The sequence below is a fragment of the Cotesia glomerata genome, linkage group LG4, assembly GCF_020080835.1.
Source record: "Cotesia glomerata isolate CgM1 linkage group LG4, MPM_Cglom_v2.3, whole genome shotgun sequence".
Taxonomy (NCBI): domain Eukaryota; kingdom Metazoa; phylum Arthropoda; class Insecta; order Hymenoptera; family Braconidae; genus Cotesia; species Cotesia glomerata.
In genome coordinates, this window is record NC_058161.1 from 1,277,661 (window position 1) to 1,299,951 (window position 22,291).

Sequence of the window (22,291 nt, forward strand, 5' to 3'; positions counted from 1 at the left end):
TGAATATCGGTGAGAATGACATGAAACTTTGAAAAGGCACAAATTCAAGTCAAGATCTTTTCAATGACACTAAACTTCACTAAAAAAAACCGATTTTATCATATGACTATCCTGGAAACAAAATGATTCTTATTCTATTAATAATGTAGATTATTAATCTCGATAATTATAATCATTATCAATTATCGTATTCATTGAAGTTTTTATTACATTGTTGAAAATTAAGTGGTAATTATTGAAATTTTTAATAACTAACTTGCAATTGAAAGTTTTCATAATTTGGGAAATTCAAATATATGAAATAATTATTTTTGAGGGATTATTGATAAAACTGAGGATTCTAAATACTTAAAAGAATTTTTTAATAAAAATTAGACTGACAATTTAAAAGATGTCTTAATTTGTTATAAAAAAAAATTGTAATTTATGTGTTTAAGTTTTTTTTTCTGGTAGAAGGTAAAATATTTGTTTCATTACACAGATCCATGTAGTCTTGTCCTACATACGTTCTTATTAAAGGAGTAAATTAAATTTTCTTATATTTTAAAAATGAAAATTTATCTTGAAATTTCTCTTTTATTATTTCTGTTCTAAAAAAATAGATAAATTACTGTCAGACAAAAATTTCTTATCTCAAAAATTTTTTAAAGTAAAAAAAATGTTAATCAATCATTTTAACTTAAAAAATTTATTTCAAACTTGAATTAATTTTAAAATATTAAAAAATCAAAATATATATTTAAAAATTACAGATATAACCGCGAAGAAGTAGTAAAAAGCCTGGGTAAAGAAGTGAACATAAATCCTGCATTGACTCTGGGACAGTTGCCAGATACTCCGGAGGAGCTGCTGAAGCTGGATCAAGTGTTCATAAAGTCCGAGCTTAAAGTCGGAGTGATATATGTGCAAGAGGGCCAGTACACGGAGGAAGAGATACTCGACAACAACGACAGCTCCCCTTTTTTCGAGGAGTTCCTCCAGATTCTCGGGGACAAGATCCGGCTGAAGGGCTTCGACAAGTACAAAGGCGGTCTCGACACCGTCCATGACCTCACCGGTCTCTACTCGGTCTACACTAACTGGCGTAACATCGAGATCATGTTCCACGTGTCTACTCTACTGCCTTACGAAAAACACGATCCTCAAAAGGTATCTTCTATTTCCATCATTATTGTTATTGTTGTCGTTGTTAGTGCTTCTCTCTCATTATTAATGCATGGAAATTTTATACTTGGCATTTTATACTTTATTTTTCATACTTTGTACGATAATTTGAATTTCCAGCTTCAAAGGAAGCGACACATCGGCAACGATATCGTCTGCGTGGTGTTCCTTGAGGCGGACAATACACAATTCAGCCCCGCTTGTATAAAATCTCATTTCCTCCACACTTTTATCATCGTGCGTGTCAGTCCGAGGATAAAGAGGAAAATTACGAGATACGAGGTCTCTGTTGTCACCCGAGATGAAGTCGGCGCTTACAAACCCTATTTGTGGGAGCAAAGTGTCTTTGAGAAAGGTTGCTTTAATATATTTAGACTATTTATTTCATTTATAAAGAAAAATTCGCGGGCAATTTTTTTTTGTAAAAATAACAAGCTGATAAATTTGCTTCTAGATTTTTTTAGCTGCAATATCTATGAGATATTATTTTTTAAAGTCTAATAATTATCTATTAAAAATTAATCTTTAAAATTTGAATTTCATTTATTATTTTTAGTTAATTTTAATTATTAATGCAAATATAATTTATAAATCAGCTTATTAATTTAAAATTTATGAAAAAAAATTTTTTTAGATATTTTATCTAATAATTGATAAATTAATTAAAAATATTTCGTTAGAAAAAATCAATAGTTTTTTATTAATTTAAATTAAATAATTTTTTTTTATTAAAAAAAAATTTTTTTTTTCAATTAAAAATTTAAATAATTTTATGAAAAATTAAAGTGTGATAATTTATTATTTTTTTAATTTTCAAAAAATAATAATTGATAAAAATTTAATTTTTAAAATTATAATCAAATTTGATGAGAAAAAAAATATTTCTAAAAATAAATTATGGAATAATAGAAAAATTAATTTCAAAATCAATAAAGTAAAAGTTCAACTTCCAAATCTTAATAATTTACCAATTTCCGGTCTAAAGAAATAGCTATCACTTATAGCTATTATTAATTACCCCGAACTAGATTTCGCCATTTACAAAATTTATTTCAATCAAATTAATTTTACTTCAATTAAATTAATTTTATTTCAATTAAATAAAAAAATCTTTCAGGTCAAATGTTCCGCGAATGGATCTTAACAAAAATAGTAAACGGAGAGCGCGCAAGTTACTCAGCTCCGAAATTCGCGCGAATGCAAGAGCGAACCCGAAGCCAGATGCTCGAGGACATAGTAGCGAATCTAGCGAACCACGCGGAAACCGGGCAAATTCCTAAGCCTTACCGGCGAGGATCCTGGCGACCTATCGGCCACATGAGGCCGTCCTCGCCGCTCCTGGACTCGGTGAGAGACCAGTTCGAGGACTACGACCAGCTGGCTAAAGATTTCACGAGAGTCTTCCTAAACAATGCGGATAACATCCAGTTACACGCGAACCTCTTCGACGTTGCTTTTCTAGTTCCCGGGCAGCAGAAGCAGAAAGTGAGGTTTATTGGTGTGCGCGCGATCCTTGGAGTTCGCAGCAGGTAAGTTTTTTTTTATTAATTTTTAAATTAATAATTTAATTATTAATTATTAAAAAATTTTAAATAATCCAATATTTTTTAAAAATAAAATAAAATGTTGATACTCAAAAAAAACTATTTGAAAAAAATATCAATTAACTTGAATTAAGAGAAAAATTTTTAAATCAAATAAAATTTATTTAAATAAAAAAAAATTTCTTAGTTTAAGAATTTTTCTATTCAAATTAAGACAATATAAAAAATTCAAAATTATTTTCTTGATTTAATTTAATTTTTTTTTCTGTGCATGTAAACATGATAACTCCCAAAAAAATCGAAAAATTAAGACCGGATTTTTTTTTATTAGCTTCAGAATTACATTAGCTGATTTTGTATTAAATATGGCTGCATAATTCGGTGTCGTTTAATTGTAATTAATAAATAAAAAACTAAAAGAAAAATATGCGAAATAATTGAATCTAAAATAAAAGCCCGATTTTTTGTCTATAAAATAAAAATAATTAATAAAAGCACTTTTATATTATAAAATACTAAATTTACTAAATTAAGAGAAAAATTTTTGAATTAAGTAAAATTTATTTAAATAAAACAAAATTTCTGAGTTTAAAAATTTTTCTATTTAAATCAAAATAATATCAAAAATTCAAAAATATTTTCTTGATTTAATTTAATTTTTTTTTCTGTGCATGTAAACACGATAACTCCCAAAAAAAATCGACGAATTGAGACCGGATTTTTTTTATTAGCTTCAGAATTACATCAGCTAATTTCGTATTAAATATGGCTGCATAATTCGGTGTCATTTAATTGTAATTGAATAAAAATATGCCGCAAAATATTTGAATTTATAATAAAAGCACGATTTTTTTTTCTATAAAATAAAAAAAATTAATAAAAGCACTTTTATGTTTTAAAATTCAGTAATTATAAATTATATGAGCGGTATGAGGCATGCACTTTTGGATTTTCCAAACTTTTTGTTAGTGTTCTTCGAATAAACTTAAGTACAGAAGACAGAGAAGAGCACAGACAAGTTAATAAAGTTTGTGAGATTAATTAAATAGAAAAAGTAAACTTTATCCTTCAGGGTATTCCAAGAAATGCTGTACGGAATCCAAACCGGGTTTGGCAGTCCTCAAGTCCCCGTCGCGGAGCTACTGGCGAGACCTGCGCCAACTTTGCTCAGTCCACAGAAACCAAAGAGCTCAAACTTTCTACAAGTTCCTGACATTGAAAGCCCTAGGTATACTCTTCCTTCCATTGTTTTCTTTTTTATCTCACCGTCTTACTATGATTGTAACAACTTTTTATTTATTTATCGAGAAATATAACTTATAAATTGATTCTTTCAATTACTTTCTACGTCTCGATACTTTTGTAATTTAGTTTCTAATCCAATCAAACACTCCGGATGTGAATTAAAATTTCAAGTTTAATTAATTGGTTAAGTTTTCTTTTTCTTCATCTGGTGAAATTGCTCTTTTTTTTAATTAAAATTGACGGTGAGATTTAAGAGAAAATTTAATTGCATGGCAGTGATAGTTTTTTATTATTAACAAATTTTTTACGGCACATCCTGTCCCGTCCATTGCACTGCATGTTTTTTAATTAAAGAGTATTTTAGTCTGGAAATTTATAAAATTTTTAAAACATTAATAAAAAAATTATTTAGTAATTTTTTTAAGCTTTAAAAAAAATTCTAAATTTGTGCTCTAGACTAAAATCCTCCCTGAATTTTTAAAAAAATTTTTAAACATCCTTTCCCTAATTTAAATTCCCAATTTTTAAAAACTAATTTATAAAAAATGTTCTCCGTACCCCGAGGTGCCGTTTAACCGTTTCTGTGAGATACTGGCTGTAATCTGTTTAGGCCCAAAAGTGTGCCTTCGTCGCCGATGGTAAAGAGAGCGTTTTCGAGGCTCGGGACCATCACCGCCGGCTGGGGGAGGAGTATAAGGAAGCACGGGAGCAATACGTTACAAGTTGAGGACAGAAAAAGGTGGACTTCTTCTCAAGACTGCAGTAGTAAGTTATTTTTAGTAATTATTAATTACAAAAATTCTGCTAAAAGTCTAGAGAAAAATTTTAAAGAAAAAAATCAATTCAAATTTAATATTGATCATTCTTTTTTTTTTTAACAAATTAATTATTATTGCTTATTATTAATGACTCAAGTTTTCTTCTGTTAATACGCCTTTTATCCAATGAGACACATGGACTATATTTGCGTTGAGCGTTACGTTTGATTTATTATTACATCTTTTTATTGAAATTCCAGAGAGATAGTAATTAAATGAATTTTTGTTTTTACAAATTAGTGGAACTGCATTTCCGAACTATAAAATTAAAAATTTAATTTAAATAATAAATAATATTAACATCTGACAATTTTTACAATTTTTTGTTTGTTCATATTAAAATTTGAACAAAAAAAACTATTTTTCTTTCAATTATTTATGGCACAAATTTATTTTTAAAAATACCGAAAAAATGGTCAGATGTTTTTTAATTTTAATTTTATTAATTATAAAACTAAATACTATGAAATTTACCGTAAATTGAAGCCTAAAAATAAAAAAAAATTGGAAATACTTACGCTACAGAGACTTTTCTGGTAACTTTCAGTCTCACTGCAAATAAAACTATCATAAAAGACACTTAATTTATCAAAATTATCAAAATCTTGGCATTTTTCTGTGGCTATCAATCTATGCTTACTTCTTTTCATTTCAATATCTTCCAAACCTAAAATTACGACCAATGTCTTACAATTAAAGTCTTGTTAAAATTTGAAATCATTAATTTTTACCGTCAATCGTTGCATGAAATGAGTAACAATTATTCCTATCGATCTCGGAATACTTAGTGGGCAAATAAATAGAATTTATTAACCCGTTAAAGTAGAACGGGGTGAGAAGAATTAAAATTGCAACGTCATATGCATTTATGTCATGAGCAGTCGCCATGAATATTTTGCTTTCGTAATTTTTGTGCTGGTAAATTTTTGCTACAGTTCGTTCTTGGTATTTTTTTTCGACGTCTGTTGAGGTACTTACTACTAAATTAGCGGCTTCACTTAAAAATTTAGACAATTTTATTATTATTATTATTAAAATTAAAATTTAGCATTCAAAATTAATTACAAAAGAATTTTTTAAAATATGAAAAATTTAAAAAAACATTTAATAATAATAATAATAATAATAATACAAATTATTAAGTATGTACTATTGATTTTTTTTATTTTTTAAAATAAAATAAAGCCAAAATTAAAATATTTAACTAATAATAATAAAAAATAATTAATATTAAAAAAAATAACAATAAAAATCATTAATAATAAATTTAAAGTCTAATTACAAAAGAAAAGTAATTATTTACCTCGGCGTAAAGCTCGCAAGAGTGATAACAGCCTTCGGATGTATAATAGTTCCATAAAAATACGACGTCGAGCGTATTCTACGTTCAGGTGTGTTTACTATCACATAAATATTGACCATCCACGGAAATAATTCGGTGTTAGTTTTCTCGCCGTTCAATAAACCTGTCCCACATCTTTTCTTCATATTCGTCTCTACTACTTCATTTTTTCCGTTTAAATATCTCATCTTACAATTGATTCCCGCAATAAATCCTAAAACAATTATTGCCTTATACCAGTTAATAATCATCTTTTTTGTTAAATTGATCCAATTTACAGTACGAGTTTATCGCGACTGACTTGGATAATTTACACACGCCTTATTATACTTACCTCACTATTGTATTACTATCTAATTAAATACATATTACACATAACTCATTAAACATCAGACGTCATAGAAAAATCAGATAAATAGTTGACTATGTCAATAAATTGACGACAATATTTTAAGTTACTGAATTATTTTTTATTAAATGACACCTGGTATCTAGAGTACGTCGTCTATTACTTCAAGAACATTAAATTGATATTATCGATTATCTTTCAATTAATTAATTAATCGATTTTTTTCACTAGGATTTTATTTTTACTTTGTATCAATAATTAATCACAATCATTTTTTAAAATAAATATTTGTTATTAAATTAAATATTTTTATAAAATGATTCTATATTTATTATTTAACCAAGGTAAAAATTTTTTTATAATATAAAAAAGTATGAAATTTACGTTCCTACAATTTTTATCTCTAAAAAATATTATAAATTTAATTTTTACAAAGTTTAAAATGATAAAAAAAATTTTCGTTTTCTAAAATAAGGTCTAAAAATGGAAATAAAATGCCGTAAAATTGGCGGGCTTATTTTTAATTCAGTCTTTTTAAGGAAAAAGAAGAAATAAATTTTCAAAATTGTTAATAATAAAAGTAAAGATTAAGAAAATAATAAAACTTTATAATTAATATTTAAAAATTTGATATTTTACGAAAATTTATCTTCTAAAAAATGACTTATTAAAATGTATCTTATCTTTGATTGAATAAAAAAAAAATTACACAATAAAATTTTTGCTGACTTGGAAAAAATTAAAAAGAAATAAATTATTTATCTTTTATCAGACAAAGAAGCAAAAGAAAAGGAAAAAGCTGCCCAGTCACTAGCAGTTCCTCGACTGAGTGTTTGTGCTGACGCGCAGAAAGTCGACCGTGCTAAATTGGCTCAAACTGAAGTAAATTTATTATTAATAATTATTATTATCAATTATTTATTAAAAGATATTAATAAATATCTTCAATATTAATAAATATTGTTTTTTTAGTTTGACATAATCGAGTTCGACCCCGAAACTTTTGGAATTTTGTTAGACTACTTGCACACGGGGTCTTGCCCTTTGACCTGCAGCAACATCCCAGGATTAATTTGCGCCGCAGAGCACTACGACCTTCCAGACTTGCTTCAAGCGTGTTTCCACCATGCGAAGCAGTTCCTTAGGATTGAAATAGTCTGCGTAATGCTCTGCGCCCTGGAGAACTACTACTGGCGCTACACTTCCGCCTCGGAGCTGGTGAACATGATCCTCGCGTTCGTGGAGACTCGGGCGTACCAACTCTTCCAGAGCCCCCATTTTCTCACTCTCAGCGAGAGCATGGTCCAGACAATAATGTGTCGCGGGTTAGAAGTCGTTGAAATTAAAAAGTTCGAGGCAATGCTCAGTTGGGCCAAGCACAGAATTAAAACCAAGTCCTCTAAAGTCGACGCTAAGCATGAATTTAAATGTATCATGGAGAGACTCAGCAAGGACTTGAAGTTATACCGAATAACTCCCCAGGAATTAATTAGGGTTAGTGTTTTTAATTTTTTAATTTTTTATCTAAAATAAAATAAGTCTTGACTTGAATTTGGGTCTTTTCAAGTATAAAATATTCTATCTCTAGATAGATAATTAAGAAACCCAGTGAACACATGACTTCAATATGACGTCATTTATAAGTCATAGGAATGTCACAATATTTTACGTAAATATGACGTAAAATTGACCTGTCTTGTGATCCAATTATGATGTAAAAATATATGATATATTTTTGACATCATACTGATGTAAGTTTATTACTTCTCTATGATGTAACGGAAATGACTTAGATATTACGTACAACTGACATAATATATAAACTACAATATTACGTAACATTAATGCCATCATTGTATGTCATAAAGACGTAAGTTTAACATCATGCGTTTACATCAGTGACAAGTCACGGTTGTACGTAATCTTGACGTAAGTTTAACATCATGCGTTTACATCAGTGACAAGTCACGGTCTTACGTAATACCGATACCATCTGTGAGTCATTATTTAACATACGTGAGGACCCAAGTTCAAGCCCAGCATATTTCAGGATTTTTTCATCAAGTATCAACATATAACTAGTGTTTCAAACTTTGTAATAAGTCCACAACACTATAATTAATTTCAAAATTGCCATCTTTTTATTTTTGAGAAATTTTTTTTTAATATTTTTTCTGAGGTACAATTCTTACATCACTTACATCACTTTTACGTCATAATGACATCATTATCATGATATAGACATCACAGGTATGTCATATTGACGTCATAAATGTCATTGAGACATAATACTGACGTCATGACTACGTCATATTTTTACGTCAGAATCTTACGTCAAGAAGTGTGAAATAATGAGTCATATATGACTCATTCGTGACTTGTATCTTACGTAAATCCTGACATAGCCCAATGTCATTTTGACGTCACATTGACGTAAACGTGTTTACTGGGAATGACCTTGTATCATGTGAACTATTGAAGTTTTTAAAGATATAAGCTCATCCCGATGTTACACTCATCAAGACCTTTCGTTTAAGTACCCACATCAATTTTTCATATATTTTATATATTTATATATATTATATTATATATATTATTTATATATATTATATATATGTATATATGAAAAATATATCAAAAATGCAAGTGGGTACTTAAATGAAAGCTCTTAATGTGTATAACATCGGGACAAGCTTATATCTTTAAAATATACAGTAGAATCTCGTTAAGTCAAACCTCGATAAGTCGAAAACCTCCGCAACTCGAAGAAATGTTTCATCCCCTTCCCTTCAGGCCGTAAAACCTCCGTTGCTCGAAATTTTTACCCTTTATAAGTCGAAATAATTAGTGAGTCCCTACAAGCTGTTTCTGTACATTTTTACCCTCCATAACTCGAATACATACACTCGGACCTCTTTATCTCGAATTAAAAATTATTACCGTATGTAAATATCTTATTTAGATTATTAGTTCTACGAAATGGTAATAGAATTCATAGCTGACGTCAGGTTTTCTGTTGGCAATTGTAAAATTATTATACCGTTTACTGAGAAAAAAAAATACTTTTACTCAATTAACAATTTCTTGGTTCAAGAAATTCGATGACGACCAAATATTCTATTATTACTAATTATTGATTTCTGAAGAGAAGAGCATCAATATTTATCTTTGAGTAATAGATAAACAAGAGAATAGCTTTATTTAAATTAAGTAAAAATTATTTTAATCAATTTAAGAAGTCCTTGAGCTAAGAATATATATTTTTGAAAATTTTCAAGAACATTAATTCTTGTATAAGAAAATTTTGTTAATAAAACTATTGAACAGTGAAGCAGTGAAGATGAGTCAAAAAAAAAGGATGTTGCGAAACAGTTTGATGAAACCAGTTACTGCCTAACTTGAAACCGTCTATAACTCGAAAACTCTATAAATCGAATTTTTTTGTCTCTCCCTTCAAGTTCGAGTTATAGAGGTTCTACTGTATATTATATATATATATATATATATGTATATATGAAAAATATATAAAAAAAACCATGTGGGTATTCAAATTAAAGCTCTTGATGATTGTCGTTAACAACGGGATGAGCTTATATCTTTAAAGACGTCAATAGTTAAAAAAGTACAGTGCAATTTTACAAAAGTAATTAAGAAATGACCTTGTATCTTGTGAACTATTGATATTTTTAAAGATATAAGCTCACCCCGACATTACACTCATCGAGACCTTTAATGTGAGTACCTACATCAATTTTTCATATATTTCATATATTTATATATATATACTTTCTTAAATAATGAGGTTTTTGAAGATATAAGCTCATCTCGATGTTACACTCATCAAGAGCTTTCATTTGAGTACCCACATGCATTTTTGATATATTTTTCATATATATATATAATGCGTAATAATGCTTACTGTAGCCGGTCTGCCGACCTGTCTTCGGAAAGTTCTGGGTTCGAATCCCAGTCCGAGCTATCTAATAATTTTTTCTCGCATATTCTATAAACTCACATTAAGATGATCCTCTCCACATTCCTTTCTCAATCCTTTCCTACCAATATCCTGTTACGTAAATGTGGAACGCTTCACGTAATAATTACCGTAACTCCTATTCTTTTTCGCTTCACAGCATTATTTATATTTATATTTGTAAATGACGTGTAAATGCGTGTAAATGACACGCAAAATCGTGAAGCGTTCCACATTTTTACAAATATAAATAATGCTGTGAAGCGGGAAAGAATAGGAGTTACGGTAATTATTACGTAATTATGAAGCGTTTCACATATATAAATATATAAATATATGAAAAATGCATGTGGGTACTCAAATGAAAGGTCTTCATGAGTGTAACTTCGAGATGAGCTTATATCTTTAAAAATGTCAATATTTAAGAAAGTACAGTGCAATTTAACAAAAGTCATTATTTAATAAAGGCAAAGTTTATTTAATTGATTATTTCAGATTGTTCTTCCATCAAAAGCGATAAAAAACGAACGGATACTAGAGACTCTAATGTACCAAGCAAACTCCGGAATTTACCGAAATGTCGACACTTACTTAGAAGACTACCAGAAGAGGATACAAAATCAAGAGAGTTTTGACTACGGAATTTAAAATTACATTAACAAATAAATAATTATTAATTGAAGGATAGTTTTATTAATAATTATTTATTTGTTATTGCTGTTATTATTATTATGTAAAACGTCAAACGCACACTAAACATATCGAGTATCCTCGTTGAAAATAATCATTGGATATCGTTATATTTTATAAGAAATTGATCAAAATTGTAATTCAAGTTTTTCGTATACTCAATACTCAATTTACAAGCTAGTATTTTTACTCATTCGTTAGTTTTAATTTTATTGTTAATAAAAAAATTATTTTAACCCTTGAAAACTTGAATTATAATTATGTATAAATTATTTATTATTTGTTATTCGAGTGATGAATTTTTTATAAGTAGCGTAGCGCAGAAATAATTAAATAATTTTATTTTCCGAGCTTTTAAAAAAATTTTTTAGCCTCATTTAAAATTAAAAAAATTTTTTTAATCATTAAAACTTAAAAAAATGCCAGATAAATTTTTTTAATTTAAAATTTAATAATAATTATAATTTTTCAGGCTTTTTTTTAATATGTTTCTCTTTAATTATATTACTTAGCGTGTCAAATTAATAAAAAAAAATTTATTAGTGACCTAAAATTTTTTTTTAAATTCTAAAAAAAAAATTAGTCATTTTTTTGCGCCACCTTAAAAATTAGTTAATTTATTTTTTTTTTAAGAAAATAAATTATATAAAAACGGACAAATATATATATATAAAAAAAAGGTTATGCCAATATTGACAATCTGTATTATATAAATAATTAGTATTGTAAATTAACAAAAATTCCTTGTAAAATTTATAAAGCAAATTAAAAAAAATTAAAAAAATATTTAATAACAAATATATATTGAAATGATTATGATTATAATTATATACAATAATAATGTTAAAAAAGAAAACTTTGAGAAGTAAAGTCGTTGATATATATATTTGAGTGTCTGAATAAATAAATAAATATTTAAATGAGTTCCGTTTTTCTATTGTAGATTTTGTATCTTTAATAGTCTGGATAAAGATAAATTATAAGCCATCTAATCAGCGGATGCGTTGCCGAATTAATTTTATAAAGAGTTGATATAATTAATAATAAAAATAATAGTTGAAATAATTTATTTATTATCATTTGCCAACATTATATATGAAAGATATTTTTTATACTATGTCAATCCGAAGATTTTCTTTACACAATTATTTTTATTGTGTTTATTGTTGATTATTGATAATTAATAATTGATAATTGAATACAAACCGTTGATCATTGAAATTTTACAGGAATTTTATCAGAGCAGGATTTATATCTAAGCTATATTATTATATAAATAAAAATGTTCGATTATTCTTCTGAGGAAACCTGCTTCGACTGTTAATTAATTAATTAATTCATACATTGATTAATTAATTAATCTATTGTATACATATATAGATATATATAAATATATTTATTAATAAATGTGTTACTGTAAGTACCTTCATTCATTCATTTTTTCTTTTTTTTATTTGTAGTTTAAAATTAATTATTTTTTTCATAATTTCAGTAGCCAATTTTTTTTAAAAAGGCTATAAAATATTTATCACACCAAAAAAAAATTAAAATACATTTTTTAATGGGGAAAATTCTTTTAGAATGTTCAAAAAAAATTTTTTTTTAATTTTATTGCACTGATAAAAGGATTTATTAACTATTAATAATTTAATTTATTTAAAGACAATTATTTAGTTCATTAAATTTTAATAAATATTTATTAACACTCAATAAATATTGATTAACTGTTAATAAATATTTATTAAATTCTATGATGTTAAAAAATCATTTATTAACAGTTAATAAAGCTTATTAAATATAAACAAATCGTTCTATTAGTGTTTAAATTTTTTCTCATAATTTAATAGTTAATATTTAATAATTTAATATTTTTTTTTTGGAATCAATATAAAATTTTTTTATGTATAATTTTATAAATAATAAAAACATTTTTTTTTACTGAAATAATTTAATTTAAAAGAAATTTTATTTTTTATTAATTTTCTAAAAAAATTTTCCGCTCAAAAAATTCAGCTAAAATTAATTAAAAAAAAAAAAAAAATGAATTTTCCTTATGAAAAATTAAAACTGATAAGTGTCTTATTGTTCTGAATATAAATAAACGACTGGACGAAAGTAAATTTCCATAAAAATTCTCTATCATATAAACATTCATATAATCGATAATAATAATATTAATATATATGATAATTGATAAATATAAATCATAATAAAATAAAAAAACCACGATACGATTGTTGTGATTAAAAATATATACCAATAATACATGATGCATATATTTGTCATTGGCCATCGATTAATAATCAATAATCAGTAATTAACTATAGTTTATCAGTACAAATAATAAAACTGTCTTTGTATCTCCGACTATATTTTATCATACTTGTAAATAAAAATATATAAATATAAAGCTAATAAATAATGTGTTTCACATCACTTTGATGAACGAATCATGGTATATTGTTCGATAAATCGAGACTTTGTGTATTAAAAATAAAACTATATTAATATATTTTGTTTCCTGAATGGACAGTGTCCGACTATTGCCGTCTCTCCGATGTTGAGTGTATCAATAATATCGAAAATTTGTAAGCTAAAATTTTTTTTGTTTATAAATCAACGACTTGTGTGTGGAATTTTATTTTTAAAAAATTGCTGAACAATATTTAAAATAATTGAGAATATAATAAAGATAATGAAGAAGCGCATGCCGATTTGGATATTTTATGATTTATTGTAAGCCACTGTGATGTTACTGTTATACATATATATGAATAAAAAAATATATATATATGTACCTATGTACGTATATAATTACGTATGACTAAAAATTGCTTTTATAATAAGTTTTATCAATCAGAATTTTTTTTTTTTTTTAATAAATACATTAATTTAAGAACCTTAATCTTTAAAATTGTACATTACAAAAAATTCTTTCAGAGTCATACGGAAGAAATATTTCAAAGGAAATTATTTAAAAAAATTAACATTCAATTTTTTGTTATTTATCTTTATTTTTAATTAAAAATGTCGAAATAGAAAATTTATTTTTATTTTATTAAAATTAGTGCGCCATTTTTCGGCTAACAATTATATATTTATCAATCAATAGCACGGCTGCCCAATTTTAAAACACAGTAACTGCAAAATTTTTATACCTGATTTTTTCTAGTATTGCTGTATTTTGTATAACTATTAGACCTAAATTTCAAGTATTATTTCTTATAAATATTTATACTCAAGTATTTTCTATTCACAAATCAAATTTTTCATTAATTTGGCGCGCAAACTTTTTTTTAATAAGAAAATTTGAAAAAAATTTTTAAATGTTAGTTACTGTGTTTTGAAATTGGGCAGCCGAGCAATTTGCTGGAAAAATAAATTATCAAACTAAAGACAAACATCCGAAAGCTAATTTTCAGTGTGAGTTTTATTATTTAAATTGCAATTAATAAATAGACAATATAGTAAAAAAATATAAAAATTTACGGTCGCAATTTCAAAGTCACACGTGTGATATAATGAAGTCAATAAAAAAAATCAATATATTGTATTGCAAACGTTATATTTTAGAGCTACATGGAAATAATTGTTGGAACATGCACATTGCACGGTAATCGATAAATATATATAGAGACGTAAACAATTTGCGCTGTTAAAATATTTTGTTTAACAAAATTCGCGATTCGTCGTTAAATTTTAAGTTTTTTAACTTCAAATTATCGCGCTCGTTTTTTGACATAATTTTTGAGTTTATACATGGCGAATTCGATCAAAGACACAAAAATTGAAAAGGATACAATAAAAGCGAGACACCAAAAAAAGTAAGAAAAATCAGGTAAATCCAAAAATTCTTCCTGTTCAAGCGCCTTAATCCAATCAATGAGTTTTTGTTTCTTTATGTAACGTTTCACTGGACTTTTTTTTCCGAAATAGTCAATAAAACCAGCCTCAACCAAGTGCATAGCAGTTTTATCGATTTTGTTTTTTAGTGAAAAGTTTTTTCGCGTCGTTAGAAAATTATACTTCTTAAAGAAAGATTCTTTCGATATGTGGAGGTCACCGATCGTAATATCATCGAGAAGATATTCAGGCAGTACGCAAGCCATTTACACTTTTTTTATATTCTAACAACATATCGTACGTACCAATGGCTAATAATTTTGTCAGGACGAATAAATCAGCTGTAGCTGTATTTTTGGTATGAATGACCGGTGTAACATTTAATGCAGTGAACAATTCAATAAACACATATTGTTCACTGGGTGATAGATCGGTAAATACTTCTGGCGAAATTTTTTTTCCTTTGAAGACTCGATTTTCTTTGCCTGTCAGAGAATATCCGTCCAGCGAACGGGTCTTGTCGAATATAACGCTGGAACAGATACTCTGTTCTGTGAAAAAATTCATACTGCAGTGAACCATGAGGGATTGCAAGCATAAAAATTATACTGTGATCTTGCTATGACTTACCATCTCGAAATGGCTGTCTATAGAGTGTCCAGCTATCATTTACTTGCTCCGCTCTCACTTGAAGACTTGTTCGGACAAACGTAAAAAGAATTAAGAGCTTCAATTTTCCAAACTTCCTGAAGAATTTCCGCTGCTCGGTCGCAGTCTTCTCCAATCATAACAATCACCGACGCCACGTTCCAAATTGTTGATGATTTTATTTCTTGAAGCGTTTTCCGCAGGATTTTCATCGAATCCGCTGTTATTAGATAACTGGGGTGGCGTGTGAAGTATTTTTTAATGACTTTTGAGCTGAAATCTTGATCAATTACCAGGATGGAGAAGTTTATGGCTTCATTCCTCTGCATTTCGTCCATTACGTCGAGCAAATCCACCGAAATTGCAACGGGATTAAGTTCATTTGGAAAACACAACTCTAGCAGCTTACGCTGTTTGAAATTCATATTTTTTAATTAATTATTTATTACATAATCTTACAATTAATAATAATAAAATTCATTTGTATCACATCACATGCGTTTTACAAAAATTTTTTAAAGAATCAAAATTTACAAAATCTTTTAAAAATAAATGTAGCTTACAAAAAAATGTAAATATTATTTATAATTGATTGACCTTAAAAGTTTATTAAAAAAGTACAAAAACTTACAGCATGGAAGTGAACAGTTGGTCTGCTGGATGTTGAAGAGTCGTAAATTTTTATCAAATTGCACTGAATTACACTTATGAATAAAAAAGATAGATTAATTTCCTTAATTGCTTTCATTATCATCAATGATTTGAATCATTCGATTATTATTTTGCTAAATTAAGAAAATTTACTGAAGAAATTGCGAATAAATTTTCATTATTTAAATAAATAGTCACTTTTAACACGCCTATTCTATTGAATTGCTTGCGTGAGAATGACTCAGTGATACTTTGAAATGAAGTACCTACTTCACCACAGTAATTGCTGAGGATACGTGTCCGTTTGCAAGAGGACTTCCTCGCGAAGCGTCACCAATTTAATAAATGTTAAGTGCATCGCAGTACAGAAAATTGCACACGCTCGCGAGTTTCCATACACAGAAAGAATGGTTCACTTGAACCAAGAAAATATTTTTCTTGCTAATTATTTTCTTGGGCGAAAAAAAAAATTTTTTTTGACACAAGAAATTTCACTTATTCCAACAAAATTAATTCTCTTGCTTCAAGAAATACGTATCTTGATCCAAGACAATTTATTTAAATCAAGACAATTTTCTTGTTTTGAGAAAATTTCTCTCTTGCTCCAAAAAATTAAGTTCTTGACAGAAGTTAATTTTCTTGCCTTGAGAAAATTTTTCTCTTGCTCCAAAAAATTAAATATCTCGATAATAAATTTTCATTAATATTTTTATTGACGAACATGTCAAATGGGAAGATCAAATAATATTGAATCATTTTTTTTCATTCAATATGTATAATTGCGTGCTAAAATAATCTAAAATGGGTATCAAATATTCAAGAGAAAAATTTTCTCAAGGTGAGAAAATTTCTTTTTCAGCTGAAGTAGGTGGTGCTGCTTCCCTAAAGTATCTAAAAATCTTGATCCAATATAAAAATTTATTGTATCAAGTATTTATGATAATTTGAATTGAGAAAAATTACTTCCACCAAGAATAGAATTGCAAGAAAATTTTTTACTTCGACCAAGACAACTTCGGTCTTCCTTCGGGCACGCGAAAATTTACTTGAGCCAAGAATTTTATTCTCCAGTCAAGAAATCTTTTTTTCTGTGTAGAGAAGAATATGTAAACTTTCAGAGCCTACTATTGATTTTAAAATTTTTATTATTTGTGATTCCAAGAAAAAGTTTAAATATCATAACTTGTTTTTGAAAACAGACCAAATTTAAATGATTGTATTGTCTCTTTTAATTGTTTATTAAATTTGCTAAGTTTTTCAGAAACAGTCTTGAAACTTTTTTTATTAATTTTATAATTTTAATTAATTTTAAATTTTATTTGATATTAAATAAAATATTATTTAATAAATAAATTTTGATTGAAATAAATCCTTGAATTTTAATTTTTTATAAATAATAAATTTATAATATATAAAATTTATTATTTTTTAAACAAAATAATTAAAGTTAAAAATAAAAATAAAAATCTTCAAATTATTAAATTTTGATCTTAATTATTTTATTCCAAAAATTTTTTAAATAATTAAAAATTTTCCGCGTTAAAAAATTAAAATTTACCGCCATCTACTGTTTAATTCTGCCGTACCTAAAGAGCGAGTGACAGTGGCTCTCTGCAGTCAGTAGCATTCAAACACTCGGCGTCAGAATAAGATTTAGAAAAACTCGACAAACATAAATATAATTAAAAACTATTTACATTAGATAATTAACAAAAATGATCGGTGACAATGAGGACTCTCACTCCTTATGTGACTCACTGGTAAATATTCACCCTCAGAATTTAAATATCTTCAAATATGTCACTAACAGATCGCAAGTATTTGTTAAAGTCACAATCATAACCTAATTTTTTTTAGAATTTACTTGAAGAAGGCTGTCGTTTGCCGGTTCGTATGCACAGTACCAATGATTGGAGTAAGTTATTATTAATTTTAATAATAATATCATTTTTTTTAACCAAATTAAACTATTTTTTATTATTTATGTAATTTTTAAGTCAATAAACACCGAGTTCAATTTTCAATTTGTATTTTGTTTGTTTATTTTGTTATTACTCATTTTTTTTATCAATAATAAAGAATAATAATAATAATTATTGTTATTATAAAATTTATTTATTTTTCTGGTACTTGACATATAAATTGAATTTTATGTTTACTTTTTTTTGACACCTCAATTTGCTAATAATATTTATCTTTTTCTTTCTCACAGCATTGGCGGAATTAATTAGTGTAAAAGACGTTGGACCAGTTAAATATTATTATGTCCATTATGTTGATTGTAAGTATTTATGTGTTTAATATTTTTTTTTACCTTAAAAAATAATTAATTTATCTTGAAAAAATAAAAATGATCCTGAAATTACAAAATGTCATTTATAATTTTTTAAAGCTTCTAAATATGGAATTGTTTTTAGTAAATTATTTTTGCTATAATTTAATTGTTATAATAAACCTAAAAAATTTTTAAATGTCTATTAAATAGAGAATCATAGAATTATTTAAAATACTGTTGAATATTTATTTCAAAAATAAAAAAAATCAATAGTAAAAAAAGAAAAATAAATTATAAGTAGCAATCTTGCAGTCACTATGTGACTGCCGTGACTTGTGAACTATAAATAAATAGAATTTTGCTTTATAAAATAATGATTATAGTTAAATTGCACTGAACTTTCTTAAATATTGACGTTTTTAAAGATATAAGCTCATCCTGACGTTAGACTCATCAAGAGCTTTCATTTGAGTACCCACATGAATTTTTGATATATTTTTCATATATACATATATATAATATATATAAATATATGAAAAATTGATGTGGGTACTCAAATGAAAGGTCCCGATGAGTGTAACCTCGCGATGAGCTTATATCTTTAAACATGTCAATATTTTACAAGATACAATGTCATTTCTTAATTATTGACATTTTTCAAGATATAAGCTCATCCTCATGTTACACTCATCAAGAGCTTTCATTTGAGTACCCACATGCATTTTTGATATATATTTATATATACATATATATATAAATATATGAAAAATTGATGTGGGTACTCAAATGAAAGGTCTCGATGAGTGTAACACAGGGATGAGCTTATATCTTTAAAAACGTCAATAGTTCACAAGATACAAGGTCGTTTCTTATTTATGTTAAATTGCACTGTACTTTCTTAACTATTGACGTAGTTATAGATATAAGCTCACCCCGATGTTACACTCATCGAGACCTTTCATTTGAGTACCCACATGCATTTTTGATATATTTTTCATATATTTATATATATAATATACATAGATATATAAAATATATGAAAAATTGATGTAGGTACTCAAATGAAAGGTCTTGATGAGTGTAACATCGTGATGAGCTTATATCTTAAAAAATGTAAATAGTTCACAAAATACAAGGTCATTTCTTAATTAAGCATCTGAAAATAGAGTATTATTAATGCCGCCTAAATACTTATAATAAATTGACTATCATGTATTGTAAAAAATAAAAATATTCTTCTTAAAAATTTACAGTCAACAAAAGATTGGACGAATGGGTAACAGAAGAGAGATTAGACACGCGAAAGGTCCAATACCCTCACCGCGACGGAACGACAGCTCCAGGGACAGGATGCGCGACTCCAAAAAAAATCAGCCGGCCTCCAAGCCCAACGAACACCCCCACCGAGCCAGTGAACGGCTCCGCGGCGTTCCAAGCTGCACTTCAGAAGCGGATCTCGAGGAAGCGAAAGGGGACTTTTTTGGACAACGAAGACTCCCAAGAAGCCACAAACCCTTCCGGAGTCCAGCAAACACCTGGTCCGCGTCCCACGGGGTCGATGGTGACGCACCACCACGACGACGTGGTGACGCGCATGAAGAACATCGAATTAATCGAGTTGGGTCGCCACCGGATCAGGCCCTGGTACTTCAGTCCCTACCCCGAAGCTATGGTCACGCTGCCCTGCATTTATATTTGTGAATTCTGTCTTAAATACCGCAAGAGCCGGAAGTGCCTCGAGCGGCATCTAGTCAAGTGCAATTTAAGACACCCGCCAGGGAACGAAATCTACCGCAAGGGCTCAATTTCTTTCTTTGAAATCGACGGACGCAAGAACAAGAATTACGCACAGAATTTGTGTCTTTTAGCGAAGCTTTTTCTGGACCACAAGACTCTTTACTACGACACCGACCCGTTCCTCTTCTACGCGATGACTGAGTTCGACAGCAGGGGCTTCCACATCGTCGGATATTTTTCTAAAGAGAAAGAATCCACCGAAGACTACAACGTCGCTTGTATCCTCACCCTGCCACCGTATCAGAGAAAAGGTTACGGGAAACTCCTGATCGAGTTTTCTTACGAGTTGTCTAAATTTGAAGGAAAAACTGGATCTCCAGAAAAACCGCTGTCTGATTTGGGCCTGCTGTCTTATAGGAGCTACTGGACTCACACGATTGTGGATATTCTTATCAATGTTAAGCCGCTGGTGGAAAATGAAAAAGCACAGATTACTATCAATGAAATCTGCGAGCTCACTGCTATTAAAAAGGAAGATGTTATTTCGACTTTACAGCACTTGGGGCTTATTAATTATTACAAGGGGCAATATATCGTTACGCTTAATGAGTGAGTTTTTATTTTAATTTTAAGTTGGAAATTTTAGATATTTTGGCTCTTATTTTTAAATATAGAAACTGGAAAATTTTTTATTTTTTCAGTCTTGCATTTTTTAATATTTTTTTAATCTGATTAATTAATTTAATAGCAACCTTGCAGTCACTATGTGACTTCCGTGATTTATGAACTGTAAAAAATTAAAATTTTGCTTTATTAAATAATGACTTATTAAATTGCACTGTACTTTCTTAACTATTGACGTTTTTAAAAATATAAGCTCATCCCGATGTTATACTCATCGAGACCTTTCATTTGAGTACCCACATGCATTTTTGATATATTTTTCATATATACATATATAATATATATTTTAAAGATATAAGCTCATCCCGATGTTATACTCATCAAGAGCTTTCATTTGAGTACCCACATGCATTTTTTATATATTTTTCATATATTCATATATATCATATATATAAATATATGAAATATATGAAAAATTGATGTGGGTACTCAAACGAAAGTTCTTGATGAGTGTAACATCAGAATGAGCTTATATCTTTAAAAATGTCAATATTTCACAAGATACAAGGTAATTTCTTAATTACGTTAAATTGCACAGTACTTTCTTAACTATTGACGTTTTTAAAGATATGAGCTCATCCCGATGTTACACTCATCGAGAGCTTTCATTTGAGTACCCATATGCATTTTTGATATATTTTTCATATATACATATATATAAATATATGAAATATATGAAAAATTGATGTGGGTACTCGAATGAAAGGCCTTGATGAGTGTAACATCGGGATGAGCTTATATCTTTTAAATTGTCAATAGTTCACAAGATACAAGGTCATTTCTTAATTATGTATCTAGAGATAGAGCATTTTCGAATGCAGCCTAAATATTTCTTATTCTCTTAATAATATAGATTATTATTATATTTTCAGAAAAACAATAATAGACCATGCAGAAGCAATGGCAAAGCGGTCTATCAGGATAGATTCTAGATGCTTAAATTGGCAACCTAAAGACTGGAGTGTTCGCGCAAAATGGTAAACTGCGACAATAAATACCGATACTCAGCTGCTTATTTTTTTTTAACTTACTTATACTATATTGTACATAAATGTAATTTTATAAAAAGTAATTATTCAATAATAGAATTTAAAAATTTTATAAATAAATCTTGTTGTTGTTACAAATCCTTTAATTTTAGTTTTAATTTTATTTTATTTTTAAATAAATAAATTCATTAAAATTTATTTTTTTCAAAAGCGTTTCTTCTGTATAAATTAGCTACTAAAGAAATCTACTATCCAAAGAATAAATAAACAATTATTATAATAAACCGTAATTTCACCGTCAATTTTTGAATACTAAAATAAAATATTTTCTATATTACC

General features: G+C 27.6%; 2 protein-coding genes and 1 long non-coding RNA gene across 11 annotated transcripts in view; 2 read left to right on the forward strand and 1 right to left on the reverse strand.

The window, feature by feature from the left end:
• Positions 1 to 11,381, forward strand: part of LOC123262373 — a 79,503-nt gene extending 68,122 nt beyond the window's left edge. For 8 of the 9 annotated variants that reach the window (XM_044724538.1, XM_044724539.1, XM_044724546.1 and 5 more), the window contains 8 exons: positions 753 to 1,149; positions 1,285 to 1,519; positions 2,282 to 2,693; positions 3,781 to 3,936; positions 4,564 to 4,718; positions 7,235 to 7,344; positions 7,435 to 7,956; positions 10,931 to 11,381. In XM_044724538.1, the coding sequence (XP_044580473.1) occupies positions 753 to 1,149; positions 1,285 to 1,519; positions 2,282 to 2,693; positions 3,781 to 3,936; positions 4,564 to 4,718; positions 7,235 to 7,344; positions 7,435 to 7,956; positions 10,931 to 11,083 (2,140 nt within the window). In that variant the 3' untranslated portion in view covers positions 11,084 to 11,381. The remainder of the gene's footprint in view (positions 1 to 752; positions 1,150 to 1,284; positions 1,520 to 2,281; positions 2,694 to 3,780; positions 3,937 to 4,563; positions 4,719 to 7,234; positions 7,345 to 7,434; positions 7,957 to 10,930) is intronic. The other variant, XM_044724540.1, reaches the window with a different exon arrangement.
• Positions 11,382 to 14,802: 3,421 nt separating this feature from the next.
• LOC123262401 lies at positions 14,803 to 16,656 on the reverse strand. The gene is made up of 3 exons (XR_006508941.1): positions 16,248 to 16,656; positions 15,599 to 16,026; positions 14,803 to 15,519 (listed from the first exon to the last, which is right to left on the reverse strand). It is a non-coding gene; the product is annotated as an uncharacterized LOC123262401 (long non-coding RNA).
• Positions 16,657 to 17,873: 1,217 nt separating this feature from the next.
• Positions 17,874 to 22,029, forward strand: LOC123262384 (histone acetyltransferase Tip60). Its single transcript, XM_044724563.1, has 5 exons — positions 17,874 to 18,027; positions 18,125 to 18,182; positions 18,480 to 18,548; positions 19,796 to 20,888; positions 21,836 to 22,029. Exons 1-5 carry the CDS (start codon positions 17,983 to 17,985, stop codon positions 21,942 to 21,944), a joined length of 1,374 nt encoding a protein of 457 aa, XP_044580498.1. The 5' UTR covers positions 17,874 to 17,982; the 3' UTR covers positions 21,945 to 22,029.
• The last annotated feature ends 262 nt before the right edge of the window (positions 22,030 to 22,291 follow it).